We start from the raw sequence: 13197 nt of genomic DNA, 5'->3' as shown, positions 1-13197 counted from the left end.
CCTGACACGTTATAGGCCCAGCTGCAGCTGCTTTGTGAATGTGGAAGAATTATTAAGAGCGTTGACGACATAACGTTTTCTGGTTAGTCGTGTTTGACAGTTTGTTATTACAGTTCAGGATAAGTGATGTAAATGAAATATACCATAGAGTATTTGAAATAAGACAATGGCAAGTCCATAATGCCTTCCGTATGAGAGTATTTACATATTGGGTCATTATATCTGTACTGTACTGTATTGCATGCATTTATCATTGGATAATTGGATATCTGGCTTGTCAGTTGTTTCTTGAAGGTCTGTGGCATCATTAGTACATAGCCGAGAGCTCATAACAGAAAATCTGGAACACATTTGTGCAGAATTTGAAGTCTATTTCAGTTGTCTCTCAACTGCCAGTGGTTAACGCAGGCTGTCACAAGCCTGGTGAATAGAATAAAGTACTAAGAGATATAGTCAAGGCATTGTGGCAAAATAAAATGTTTGGCACACTGTAGGTGTGATTGGTGAAATAATATTTTATGCATTATGGAGAGAAATATTAACCTGTACCAAGCACCTTTTTCTCAGGTGAAGGTTTGAAGACTCTTGACAGGCCAGCACTTGAATTTCACTTGCTGAATTGGAGACTAAAAACTGAAAATGAAAAATTAACACCTGCCTGAAATCACCTCCCTCATCCACCCATTGATTGTAAAGGATATGCAGTCATTTACAAAACCTGACAACTTTCATTAAGATTATCATTTATCATTCTGGTCTGCTGAAATAGAGCTGCTGTTTATTTAAAGGGTGTGATATGATTTTTTGTTCACACTATACTGTAAATATTCTGTGCTTTATACTCAAAATAGCAGTTCATTTCAAATCTAATGTGCTGGTTGGTACAGATAACAAACAGTAAAAGTTGTGCTGCAGTATAGAGACAATATACCAGACATTTCATCACGGTTCACTCACTTGTGAAGGACACTGTATAGGCCATGGGAAGATGAGCAGAGTTTCATCACCACCATGACAGTGTGTTTATCACCATCATGACAGCATGTTTATTTTTCCATCGTTCTTTAGAAAGTGACTATTGTGCTTATTTTCCCCCCACAGATCAAAAGATGTGCACTTTAAACTATGAGCTACAAAGCCAAAACATTATTTAGATTTGAGTCTGTAGTTCTTCACTGGTTTGCAGCTGATTGATTCGGACACTTTTGTGATTTGTTTGCTGCAGGCTTTGGCCGGGCATGCCTGGTGAGACGGTGTGGTCCTGGTGAGAGACCGAGCCCCACTGCACCTCGGAGGTGGGGCGGGGGCGGGGTGCGGAGCCATGGGGGAGGCTGATGACGAGCGCGGCTCCCAGGCCAGCCAGCTCTTCGAGACCTTCGTGCAGGCCTCCACGTGTAAGGGCACCCTCCAAGCCTTCAGCGTGCTGTGCAGGCAGCTGGACCTGCTTCCCACTCAGCCAGGCTTCTACAGCTGCCTGAAAGCCGCAGTCAACTCCTGGAAGGCCAAGGCCCTGTGGACCAAGCTGGACAAAAGAGCCAACCATAAGGAATACAAGCAAGGCAAAGCATGTGCTGACACAAGGGTAGGTGGGGGGCGGGGCTTGGTCTGAAAAAAATAGTGGGTCATTTAGAATCTTGATCTTTTTACTCTAGAAGTAATTTAGGTACTCAAGTGCTTTAACAAACAGGCATGAAAAGACTTCAGACAGTGCCTGGAATTAAACAGAACTGGGGAGAACTGCTCTACTCCCTCCTGTGTATAACAGAATCATTTCATTACAAAAACAATAGAAACATAACTGTTTACATTCCTGTCACTATCAAAGCATGTAGTCTACTCCAACTGCATTGCCATGAGATGACTGCTCCTCTGTAATCTGATCTGATTCGAGTCCAGGTCACGTCTTAACACGTAGAAAGAAAAACTCTTAATGTCATTAGCCCCCCTTGCTACACATCCTCCATGTTTGTAATGAGATGTTTGTAGTGTAATCTGACCTCTTATCCCCTGGTCACTCTGACCTCATCACAAGTTTTCTTATCGTAGCGACTTCCTCCCAAACGTGGTGTTTTGAGCCTCTCTCTGACTGTGCCATCACAAAGCACACGTTCCTGGTGCCATTAATGAAATCTGCATTGTGCCTAGAAGTATCCCTATATAGAATAGTGTGGGAAATGTAGTCTCCATCAGGTGATTGCACTTCAGAAACAACTACAATGGACATTAGACTCATTTCATATCATCTCCCAGGCCCACATCAAGCTCAATACTTATTTCTAAAGAACTCTTTGTGCTGCTAATTCATGTTGCTGTTGTGACTACAGCTACATGTCATGACTACATTTACACCTTAACCTCAGCTGATCTCAGATCAGTATTTTGATTTTAGCCAGCACATCTCTACATCTCTAACATCAGTTTTGTGAAATTCAGTGGAGTTAAATGACATGTAACTTAAGACAAACAAGAAGTCGTTTCCCTATCTTCTTTTGTTAATCAAATTAGTTTGGTAGGACTTGACTGATCCAAACCTCATGTTGTTCTGTTTTTGTTCTTCCATAAGTAGGATCATTTATTGCCATTGTTGGCACAGGAAGTGCCCTTTGAACAAGTCAGAGGTCAAGGGTCAGCTGTGAGACATAAAGACACTAGGCCTTTAGCAGACTTCATAGTAGATCATTAAGGGTATTTTTAGGCAGAGTACTTCACTAGGAATTTATTTAATCAGGACTTGCTAGAGTTGCACATAGTTAAAAACAACAAAATAATTATTGGTGGATTTACCATAGTTACTAATATGTCGTAATTACACAAAGATATCTTGATAAGAACCTTTTAACTGCTTCACCCATAAAGGATTACGGTGATCCGTACGTTGCTTTATCATAAAACATTAACCTGTTAAGTGTATATCTGCCAATTGCTCTGTGAAGCTAGCCTGTTAACAATCCCATTTGATAAGATATGCCCTAGAAACAGCACAGGGTATAACTGGGAAGTGATGGTGCAAGACCATTCCATGCACAATTAGCTGTAGTTTGGTTTTATGATATAGGAATGTTCACTCTTTGCCAAGGTACCATTTCATCCTGGTGTCCCTTTCACACCACCCAAGCAGATCATTTCTCTAAATATCCAAATAATAATTATTAATTAATAATAATTTTAAATAATTTAAAAATAATTTCTTTGAAGGCGCACAGCTGAAGTTCTAGACCTTCAGTATGGCCATTTAAAATAAACAGCTTTCTCACTAATATTCAACCATTTTCCTAAATAGCTAGATGTCCTTCTAAATGTTGATGAATCCTTTTCCTTGTGCAACATGTTAGTGTACCTTATAGTGTTTGCCTGCAGTAACTAACATAGAGCTTGCTAGTTAGTTGAGTTAATAGATGTTTCTATGTTAGCATAGAGATAACCCTAAACTGTACAATGCAGGCATACTCCAGTACTGGAAAACACTCAGAGAATAACAGGGGGTTGTATGGGCATCGAAACTAACATATAAAAGAGGCACAGTCTGCTTTTTGTGTCTGTGGTAAAGACGGTGTTAGCAGTTCTGTTTAAATGTACACACATTTACTAACTTACACAGAGGAACAACAAGTTAGCCTGTTATATTTAAAATAAAACTGTACTTTGTTATTATGTACTGTTATTTAAAATAAAACTGGCTTACACAAGTCTTAATGGACTTAACTGCTGAGGTTCTGTGGGATTCGCTTGGTGTTGGTGACTTTGTGTCCCCAAAAGTCTTTAACAAAATTAACAGGAGCTCATAAAGGAAGACGGCTGCAGCCAGACTGCAGCTTAAGAGAAACACATGAATGACTGAGCACTCTACAATACAATATGGTGTGCTGCTTTAAATGAGAAACGGTATCTTAATACCTTCTGATCTTTAGGATTATGCATGTTATTTATTGTATGTCTTTGTACAAAGGTTGTCACAGTTTTTTCTGAACGTCCGCTTGTTTATTGGTGGATTGTACTGCTTTGGTGCTGAACTATCGCACTCGTGCACTGGGTGTGCAGATGTTGTAGCTGCTGATGAGAATGCTTTAAGAAATGGTTGCTGTTAAAGGCTTTTGTGATTTTCTGAGGGTATATTATTAGTCCGTGTCTAAGATACATGCTCTGTGTAGTATAAGACATCCCTGCAATGAAGCCTTCGCCAAATGTCAGGTTCCTGTTCTTTTTTTAGCCATTTAAGTTTCACTCTTCCCACATTCTTGGCTTGGTTATTTTACAGCCTCTGTGATACCTGGTGGTCCTCCCCCAGGCCTGAGAAAGCTTAACCTAATCCCTCATCCTGGCTGTGTGTGCCAGGGTAGGAGAGGCTCTGTAAGCCCTTCTCTACTAAAGCTCTTGTGTAAATGCTGTAGAGCCTGAAGAGAAACAAACATCCATGGGTTTTATGGTGTGCTTTGCTCCAGCACGTGTGCCCAGAGTAGTGCAGAAAAGGCCGCCTCTGCCACGGAGGAAGCCCAGGGCGTAATGCCATCACAGAGATACGGGCGCACACCACAGTCTTGCACACCTTCCATTCCTCACCAAGCTGCTGTACTGAGATATGCAACAGCTTAATGAAACAGAGGAACAGGAGAGAAATGTTTTGGCTGTGCACTGGCCTCCTGGTGGTTTCTGGGATACGGTGAGATACGGCGATGCACTTACTTGTTTCCTTATGCATGCCAAGATTTATGGGAAGGTTCTGATTCAAGCTGGAGTTCTAGCTGTGCACGTGGTCTGCAGATTCTATCTACTGACGGGTTTCGTCTGCCTACGTATCCTCAGAAGCACAGGGTGCTCCCCTGTCTGGACATAAATACAGAGTAGGTCACTGTCAAGACCTCTTGGCAAATACATTCAAACAACCAACGTGGATGAAGAGTGATGAAACATCATTGGATCACTGTTGTACAAGAGGCTTTATGTTTTATAAAATATTGAACCATTTGAAGCAGTGATGTATTGTCAGGTAAACACTAATGAGGACACTGGCTGTGACTAATGTCTTTGTCATACAAAAGCATCCTGATCACGTAATACGAACCACATCCGTGATGTTAATGCAGCTTTTAGTGCTGTATGAAGATGCCAAATTTTGAAGAGTAGAATATTACACATGGTCATAACGGACCATTAAAAGCTTCCATGCAAGTCTTGGACTCTGTTGAAAGTTGTTAAACATGATTGTGATTAAAGACTTTCTGCAGAGTTTGGCCGGTCCAAAGTTGACTCAACACTTTGTGTTACAATACACACGCAGGCACACAAACACGCACGCTCACACACACCTGTACACTCATCTCATTCTAACATGGCACAAAGTCCTTGGCTCACCTATGACGAACATGTTTTTAAATGAGTTGATATCATTCATCTTCTTTTTTGTGTATATGTGTCCTGGTAGATAAACAATATTATACAGTCCATTTTTCATTACACTCCTCCTTTTTTCCCCCAAGTATCCACACTTGCTGTGACTCCCAACTTCTGACAACAAATTTCAGGGCCCTACCACTAATTAGAAAGCAACAAGAGGAAAATCATAACATACTGTCATTCCTGGCATCATTTCCACATTTCCCTAAAGCTCAGTTGTGGTTTAGTGAAGAATTATGAGGCCCATTATATTTTGTAATTATCTGATGACTTGCATGTTCATAAATACAGTTTGGTGTTTATAAGAACAGTCCAATCGTTCACTGGTCTGTCCAATCACTCACTGGTTCGTTTCCACAGTGTCTGGTCATCGGTGGAGGTCCTTGTGGCCTGCGCACTGCCATAGAACTAGCCCTGCTCGGAGCAAAGGTGGTGGTGGTGGAGAAGAGAGACACTTTCTCCAGGAACAACGTCCTCCATCTTTGGCCTTACACTATCCATGACCTCAGAAATCTAGGAGCTAAGAAGTTCTATGGAAAATTCTGTGCTGGAGCCATAGACCATATCAGTAAGTACAAGTCCTTTGGGGCCGAGTGCCCCATTAATCTAGATACAGTGAATAAAAAAATGTCATAACTGTTGCAGATTATTTTCACAGACAAGCTCTTTGCTCCATTTTTCTCTTCAGCGTAGCTCCTTAATCCATTATTAATGTATTATCATAAGTCACGTATAGTAATTTTCCAGAATCATATAATTCTGCTTATAGAAATAACTCTTAATAGTTCGTGGAGAACAAGACTCCTGTCTCCCGCATGCTGTATGTCTTGCTACTTCAGTTTCTCCATTTCATTCCGTCTCCGTCTTTCATTCCACCGTTTATTCAAATGCCTTTATCTCTCATTGAGGCTCAGTCTAGAATACCTTCCCTGCATGTTGGGCTTTCTGCTCTATTGTCTATACAGTGATGAAACCAGGCCACCAGAAGGCAAAGGGGATGTAAAACGCTGCAGGCGATAATGCAAATGTTTCTGCTCCCCCAGAGGTGTGGGGCTGGTCTCAGAGAGGCTGCTGTCTGCCTGTGCTCGCCACCAACCCTCTCATTCATCCTGTCTCTACTTCCATATCTCAGTCAGCACAGATATCCAAACACTCCTCGGTGTGGTTAGAAGTGTGTAAATGGGTCCTTCCTCCTACCGAATATTCACACGTGTGTCCAACATGATGACCCGACTGCTGTGAGATGGAGTTTGTGGTGTTTATTGTTGTCATGTCTCTGTGTTCAGGTATTCGACAGCTGCAGCTGATCTTGCTAAAGGTGTCTCTGATCCTCGGGGTGGAGGTGCACGTCAACGTAGAATTCCTCAAACTCCAGGAGCCCAGTGATGAACAGGACAATGATGGTGAGCAGATCGGACATCTCCACCTTCTCTCCTCAACCTCCAGCATCTCTACGTTCTCTTAAAAAAAGAAAACTCAGTTAATAAGCAATTAAAAATCTTGTGTTGTACAGCCAGTGTGGGCTGTGTTGGGTAAAAGCTCAACCCATTAAACCCTGGTGCTCTGATTCATACATTTGAATCTGATCTCCATGCAGTGGTTGCTGTTCTCATGTCTTTTCGCTGCAGTAATAGGTGGAGATAAACCAGGGGTGCCCAGGTCCAGTGCTGGGGAACACTACAGTGTTTACATCCAACACTAATCTAACACACCTGATCCACATAATCGAGCCCTTCAGTAGCTTCTCAATATTACAGCCAGGTGTGTTGGATTAGGGTTGGAAACAAACATGGTGGATCACCAGGCCTGGCCTTGGGCACAGCTGCCTTTCATAGATCAGGCTGAGTAACCTTGATACTTTGCTCTCCGAGGAAGGCTTGGAGGTCTTCTCGGTCTTTCTCACACATTGTAAAGGTTTCCATCATGGCTCCAATGAAAATAACCACTGCTTCCATGACATCAAGCTCTGCTTTCTTCGTCCTCCAACATCATGGAAAGAGAGAGTGCTGCTGACGGACAGTTCCCATTTGTGACTAGTAATCATTACCATCTGCCATTCATGCCAAGCTTCACCACTGCCCACACAATGGTGTGGTTGGAAAATGATATCATGGGCCAAAGACAGATATCAGTCAGTGTGGGATTTGAGTAATGTCTGTATAGGAGTCATGTGACCTAATTCCCTAAGTTGTCACCCCAATACCCTTAATAATAATAAAAAGCAGGCAAATTTACCTGACACTCAATACCATAACTGAGCTTTCCCAGTTTAGTCTTTTTTTGTCACACATTTGTCACACATTTCATCTCTCCAATCAGCATCAATCTCATATTCACTTAATTTCTGTATTCATGTTCATTCGAAATGGCGATTGTTCCAAAATGTGGGCTTTTGTTTTAGCTGATCATTTTAGCTGACATTGAAATGCCGAAAGGTTCCTGGGAGCACAACAGCCTTACATTATGGTTGCAGTGTCGACCGTCGTCCTGTCTTGGAGTTGTTGTTGTTGTTGTTGTTGTTGCCTTGAGATATGTGGGCACGGTGAGATGGATTCCGTTGCTCTTTCGTGTCGTTGCCACTCACCGTTGGCATGCCGTACTCATGATAAGCTTCCAGCTTGGGGTCTATATATAGACTGTGGGAAATCAGGATCCATACAGCACCTACATAGCTTTGTGACCCCTGATGGCTAAAACTCCTGGAGCTTCTGTCCCATTACGGAGCTAAGCTGCGTCTGCTGCTGCAGTGTTAATGACGATGGTGACGAGGGTTCCCTTTGTGTTCTCCATATTTCCATGTGCTGCAGATGTGATAGTATAGCATTAATATGGAGGGCACTTCTTTTATGTGAGTGCTTGTCATGAGGGCCACTTTTGGTTGGGTCTCCTGTATTATCCCTTTACATGTCTGTTTCTCTGGAAAGAAGAAACAGACATGCTACAATGAGTGCTACACTGAAACATTTAGTATTTCATATTTGTTTTGTGTGTGTGCGTGCGTGTGTGTGTTTGTTAAAGGTCATGGATGGAGGGCAGATATTTGTCCTGCTGGTCATCCCATCTCCGACTACGAGTTTGATGTTGTCATAGGAGCGGACGGGCGGAGGAACACACTTGATGGTGAGCTGAGCCTCCCCCACTCCCACACAGTGTGTCTGACCAGGGAAAAGGACAGTAACCCACTTTCTGGTTCAAGCCTTGTGCAGTTCACATAAATACATCACTGCATTTGCAAAGCTTCACATTTCAACTTGGAACCTACACTTATTGTTCTCAGGAGCGTTAACCTCATGTAATTAGCAACACAGGAAGTGGCTCTTTGGTAAAAGAACTGGTCCGAGCAGTACATATAGAAGATTTATTTAAAGGAGTTCCTAAATAAACAAAACCCTCCCATTCTAAATGTGTATTTCCTCCTACACTAGAAATGGATATAAGCACATACAAGTTTCCTGCCTGGGGATTATTTCAGGCTATTTAAAGTATTCCGGGAACTCACCAGTGTCTGTGATATTGTGCATGTCAGGATTTCAGGATTTTCTTGGGACGAATTCGCTCTTCTAGGTGATTTCAGCATTACATTCTGTCGTGTCATAGTTTGTTGGCCATGGGGCCCGGTCTTACCTCAGGAATGTTAAATGACTCTTATGGAAAGCTGACCAGGCCTATCTGGCTTCCTCTGGAGACCGTGGCCAAAACGAATATGTGCTCAGAGCAGCGGAAAGTTCTGGGTGATCTGCAGACGGGGAAACCGAAGATAGACTGGACAGAAGCACATCGACGTCATTCGTTAGATACATGTCTGTCACAGCATCCTGGCTGGCTATTTAATGTTACGTTTTTCATAAAGTATACCTTCTAATGACATTTAATGACTGAAGCTGACTAGGGAGATCAGTTTGACTGAAATCAGGGTGTTCAGTTTGCCTAATTGCAGCTTTCCCACTCAGTCAGGAAGGATGATGGACTGAGCTACTGTCTCCTACTATCTCACTCGTACTACAGTCTCCTACTACCTCACTCGTACTACAGTCTCCTACTACCTCACTCGTACTACAGTCTCCTACTACCTCACTCGTACTACAGTCTCCTACTACCTCACTCGTACTACAGTCTCCTACTACCTCACTCGTACTACAGTCTCCTACTACCTCACTCGTACTACAGTCTCCTACTACCTCACTCGTACTACAGTCTCCTACTACCTCACTCGTACTACAGTCTCCTACTACCTCACTCGTACTACTGGCTCATACTACCTCACTCGTACTACTGGCTCATACTCTTACCAAAGAAAATAGTGTGTGACTCTCCAAGTCCCAGTCGGCTCTGTGCATGTGATCCGGGCTGCCATGACAATAGCATGATACTGTCTTTCCTGCTGACACAGATACGCCTGGGCAACTTTCTCTGCCACTCTTCTCCTCCAGGGGCAGCTTGTTTGGGTCACCAGATCCTAAAGTTGAATAATTCAGTTGAGAACGTCTTTGTGTTGCCTGCAGTATGGGTGTCCCTGATGGATATGTGCCCTGTTTACATTTTAGTTGTGATGGTAGCTTGGAACAACAATGCTTTATTTATTTCAAACTTTTCATATATATTTCAAATTCGAGTCTAAGCATGGGAGATATTTGAACAAGACGGACACTGTTGCAGTCGGAACATTTAGCATCTTTATGGAAGCTGGTAGATTGCAGGTTGAGGTTTCTAGTTCTGGCCTGCACTGAAATTATAGGTTAGAGTGCACTTAGTTTCGCCATTCACTTTACAAAGGGTCGGTGTGTGGTGTTAGGGCAGGTGCTGTATTGGTTGTCATTAGGGCAGGTGCTGTATTGGTTGTCATTAGGGCAGGTGTTGTATTGGTTGTCATTAGGGCAGGTGTTGTATTGGTTGTCATTAGGGCAGGTGTTGTATTGGTTGTCGTTAGGGCAGGTGTTGTATTGGTTGTCGTTAGGGCAGGTGCTGTATTGGTTGTCGTTAGGGCAGGTGCTGTATTGGTTGTCGTTAGGGCAGGTGCTGTATTGGTTGTCGTTAGGGCAGGTGCTGTATTGGTTGTCGTTAGGGCAGGTGCTGTATTGGTTGTCGTTAGGGCAGGTGCTGTATTGGTTGTCGTTAGGGCAGGTGCTGTATTGGTTGTCGTTAGGGCAGGTGCTGTATTGGTTGTCGTTAGGGCAGGTGCTGTATTGGTTGTCGTTAGGGCAGGTGCTGTATTGGTTGTCGTTAGGGCAGGTGCTGTATTGGTTGTCGTTAGGGCAGGTGCTGTATTGGTTGTCGTTAGGGCAGGTGCTGTATTGGTTGTCGTTAGGGCAGGTGCTGTATTGGTTGGGCAGGTATAGCTGAGTTGTTACTCATTATTTCTTTCACACCTGTGTTCCTGTCTTTTAAAGTTCTGTTACTATTTGATAGTTAAAAAATACATTTATATGAATGATTGAAATAAAATACGTTCATTAAGGTTCATTCATATTTTTATGTTTTTATTTATCAAATGTAAAAAGGAGAAAATAAACTTTTTAAATTGTTTGCAATGTTGTTGAAACGCTTATTTAAAAAAAACCCTATTCTGCTAAAATAAATAAACAACAATAAAAAAACCCATATTCTATTGGGGTTTTTTCTTCCACTACAATGACTGACAATGATAACGGTGATGACTATTATTATTGTTGTTGTGGTTGTTGTCCTCCAGGCTTTCGGAGGAAGGAGTTCCGAGGAAAACTGGCCATCGCCATCACGGCCAACTTTGTGAACCGCAACACGACAGCAGAGGCCAAGGTGGAGGAGATCAGCGGTGTGGCCTTCATCTTCAACCAGAAGTTCTTCCTGGAACTTAAAGAGGAAACGGGTAAGCTCTCGTCCTTCAGCAGACATGGCCTTCACTCACACTCTCCCTCGTTGAGCTCCTTCTCAGAACCCTGTCCTCAGGGAGCCTAATCAGTCCACACTCAGCCATGTAACAGCTTGCAGCACACCTGGACCATGCATCCAGGACATGGACCTGTCTGGTCCAGGAGGTGGGAGGGAGTTGGAGCGTGGACCTTCTCAGGGTGTCTGAGGACTGAGGTTGGGATGCAGATGTGTAGACACACTGTTTCATGTAATACAACACCAGTGTGGAATTTGCATCATAATCAAATCTCATTTTAATGAGCTTAAGTTCTATTTGATTTTGGTTTTATACAATTTACATGTCTGTGATGATTTAAAATACTTAGTGGTGTTGCCTGGTGTGTAAGAGCTGTATGTATAACGAAGTGATTGTGTTTTAATGAACCTTGGGTTGTTCCAACTGGGCACCACCTTGATAGCCAAGGGTTGCCATAAATAGACTGGTTACTGTATTACTCACTCTAAGCAGCAACTAGATATACATTTTCAGGGCTGAAGTGGAAAGTATAAGTCTAGATGGGTGAATTCTTACCATGAGATTGAGTATATTTATATTGAGGGTTTTCATATTTTAACTGATGTAGTGTATATGCGTGTGTGGGCGTGTGTGTGTGTGTGCGTGTGTGTGTGCGTGTGTGTGCATGTGTGTGTTGGCCAGTGTGTTTGTTGACTTTACTCTGTCATCAATCATATGTAATCCCCTGATAATGAGCACAGAGTTCATAAGAAGCCGTTATTTTGATTTTTACAGGGATCGATTTGGAGAACATTGTGTATTACAGGGACAACACACACTATTTTGTCATGACTGCAAAGAAGCAGAGTTTGCTGGACAAGGGTGTCATCATTCACGTGAGTGTCATCATTCACGTGTCATCATTCACGTTTCATCATTCACGTGAGTGCCGGGCTTCCTCTGGTCTCAACAGCACTCACAGCAGAGCCAAGCTGGTGTGTGTGCGCGTGCGTGTGTCTGTCTGTCTGTATCTGTGTGTCTGTCTGCGGTCCATATTCCTATTAGCACTTAATAGTAATGGTAGCTCTGGCCATGTTTCATGCCCCTCCCCTCAGAGAGATGTCCCTCACTGCACTTGTATGTGTGTAAATCTAGCCCACAACTCTGTGGGATAATTTGCTGTCTGAAAGGATTAGAGGCTGGTGAGTGAGTGTTAAAGGAAACTCACCATTACCATAGAGCTCAGAGTGAAGCTCACAACTGCCATCATGACCTGGTGGGTAAAGATGTGTTTCTGCGCGCGTGTGTGTTTGTAATAACATATTTGAGTGTTTCCCGTGTCCCGCGTGGCAGGACTTCATCGAGACCGAGCGTCTCCTACACAGCGACAACGTCAACCAGGAGGCTCTGCTGTCGTACGCCCGTGAGGCGGCAGACTTTGGCACCAACTACCAGCTGCCCTCTCTGGACTACGCCATCAACCACTACAGCCAGCCCGACGTGGCCATGTTTGACTTCACCTGCATGTATGCGTCAGAGAACGCAGCACTCGTCAGGGAGAAGAACGGCCACCAGCTGCTGGTGGCTCTGGTTGGAGACAGCCTTCTGGAGGTGGGACTCCCCACACACACACTCACACACACACACACACACACACACACACACAGAACCTACCTAGACAGGACGCAAACCGCCCACAACCACATGATCTACCCACCACCAGTTTTAAATCCCACGGGAGATGTTCCTGTACAGGACGAGTGACGGTGCTGTGTTCTGGCTCCCACAGCCGTTCTGGCCCATGGGGACGGGCTGTGCCCGAGGTTTCCTGGCTGCGTTTGACACAGCGTGGATGGTGAAAGGATGGGCTCAGGGCAAAACTCCTCTGGAACTACTGTCAGAGAGGTCAGCGGAGCACACACACACAAACACACACACACAATCCAGCTGATGCTTGGACT

General features: G+C 43.5%; 1 protein-coding gene across 8 annotated transcripts in view; it reads left to right on the top strand.

The window, feature by feature from the left end:
• mical2b (microtubule associated monooxygenase, calponin and LIM domain containing 2b) overlaps positions 1-13197 on the top strand; it is a 47487-nt gene that overhangs the window by 6088 nt on the left and 28202 nt on the right. For all 8 annotated transcript variants that reach the window (XM_076996133.1, XM_076996137.1, XM_076996135.1 and 5 more), the window contains exons 2-9: positions 1226-1582; positions 5752-5959; positions 6678-6794; positions 8410-8511; positions 11081-11236; positions 12032-12132; positions 12590-12847; positions 13026-13141. In XM_076996133.1, the coding sequence (XP_076852248.1) occupies positions 1322-1582; positions 5752-5959; positions 6678-6794; positions 8410-8511; positions 11081-11236; positions 12032-12132; positions 12590-12847; positions 13026-13141 (1319 nt within the window). In that variant the 5' untranslated portion in view covers positions 1226-1321. The remainder of the gene's footprint in view (positions 1-1225; positions 1583-5751; positions 5960-6677; positions 6795-8409; positions 8512-11080; positions 11237-12031; positions 12133-12589; positions 12848-13025; positions 13142-13197) is intronic.

The sequence above is a fragment of the Brachyhypopomus gauderio genome, unplaced genomic scaffold (genome assembly GCF_052324685.1).
Source record: "Brachyhypopomus gauderio isolate BG-103 unplaced genomic scaffold, BGAUD_0.2 sc365, whole genome shotgun sequence".
NCBI classification, from domain to species: Eukaryota; Metazoa; Chordata; class Actinopteri; order Gymnotiformes; family Hypopomidae; genus Brachyhypopomus; species Brachyhypopomus gauderio.
Note: the sequence above shows the minus strand (reverse complement) of the source record. Positions and strands in the feature narration are given on the sequence as shown.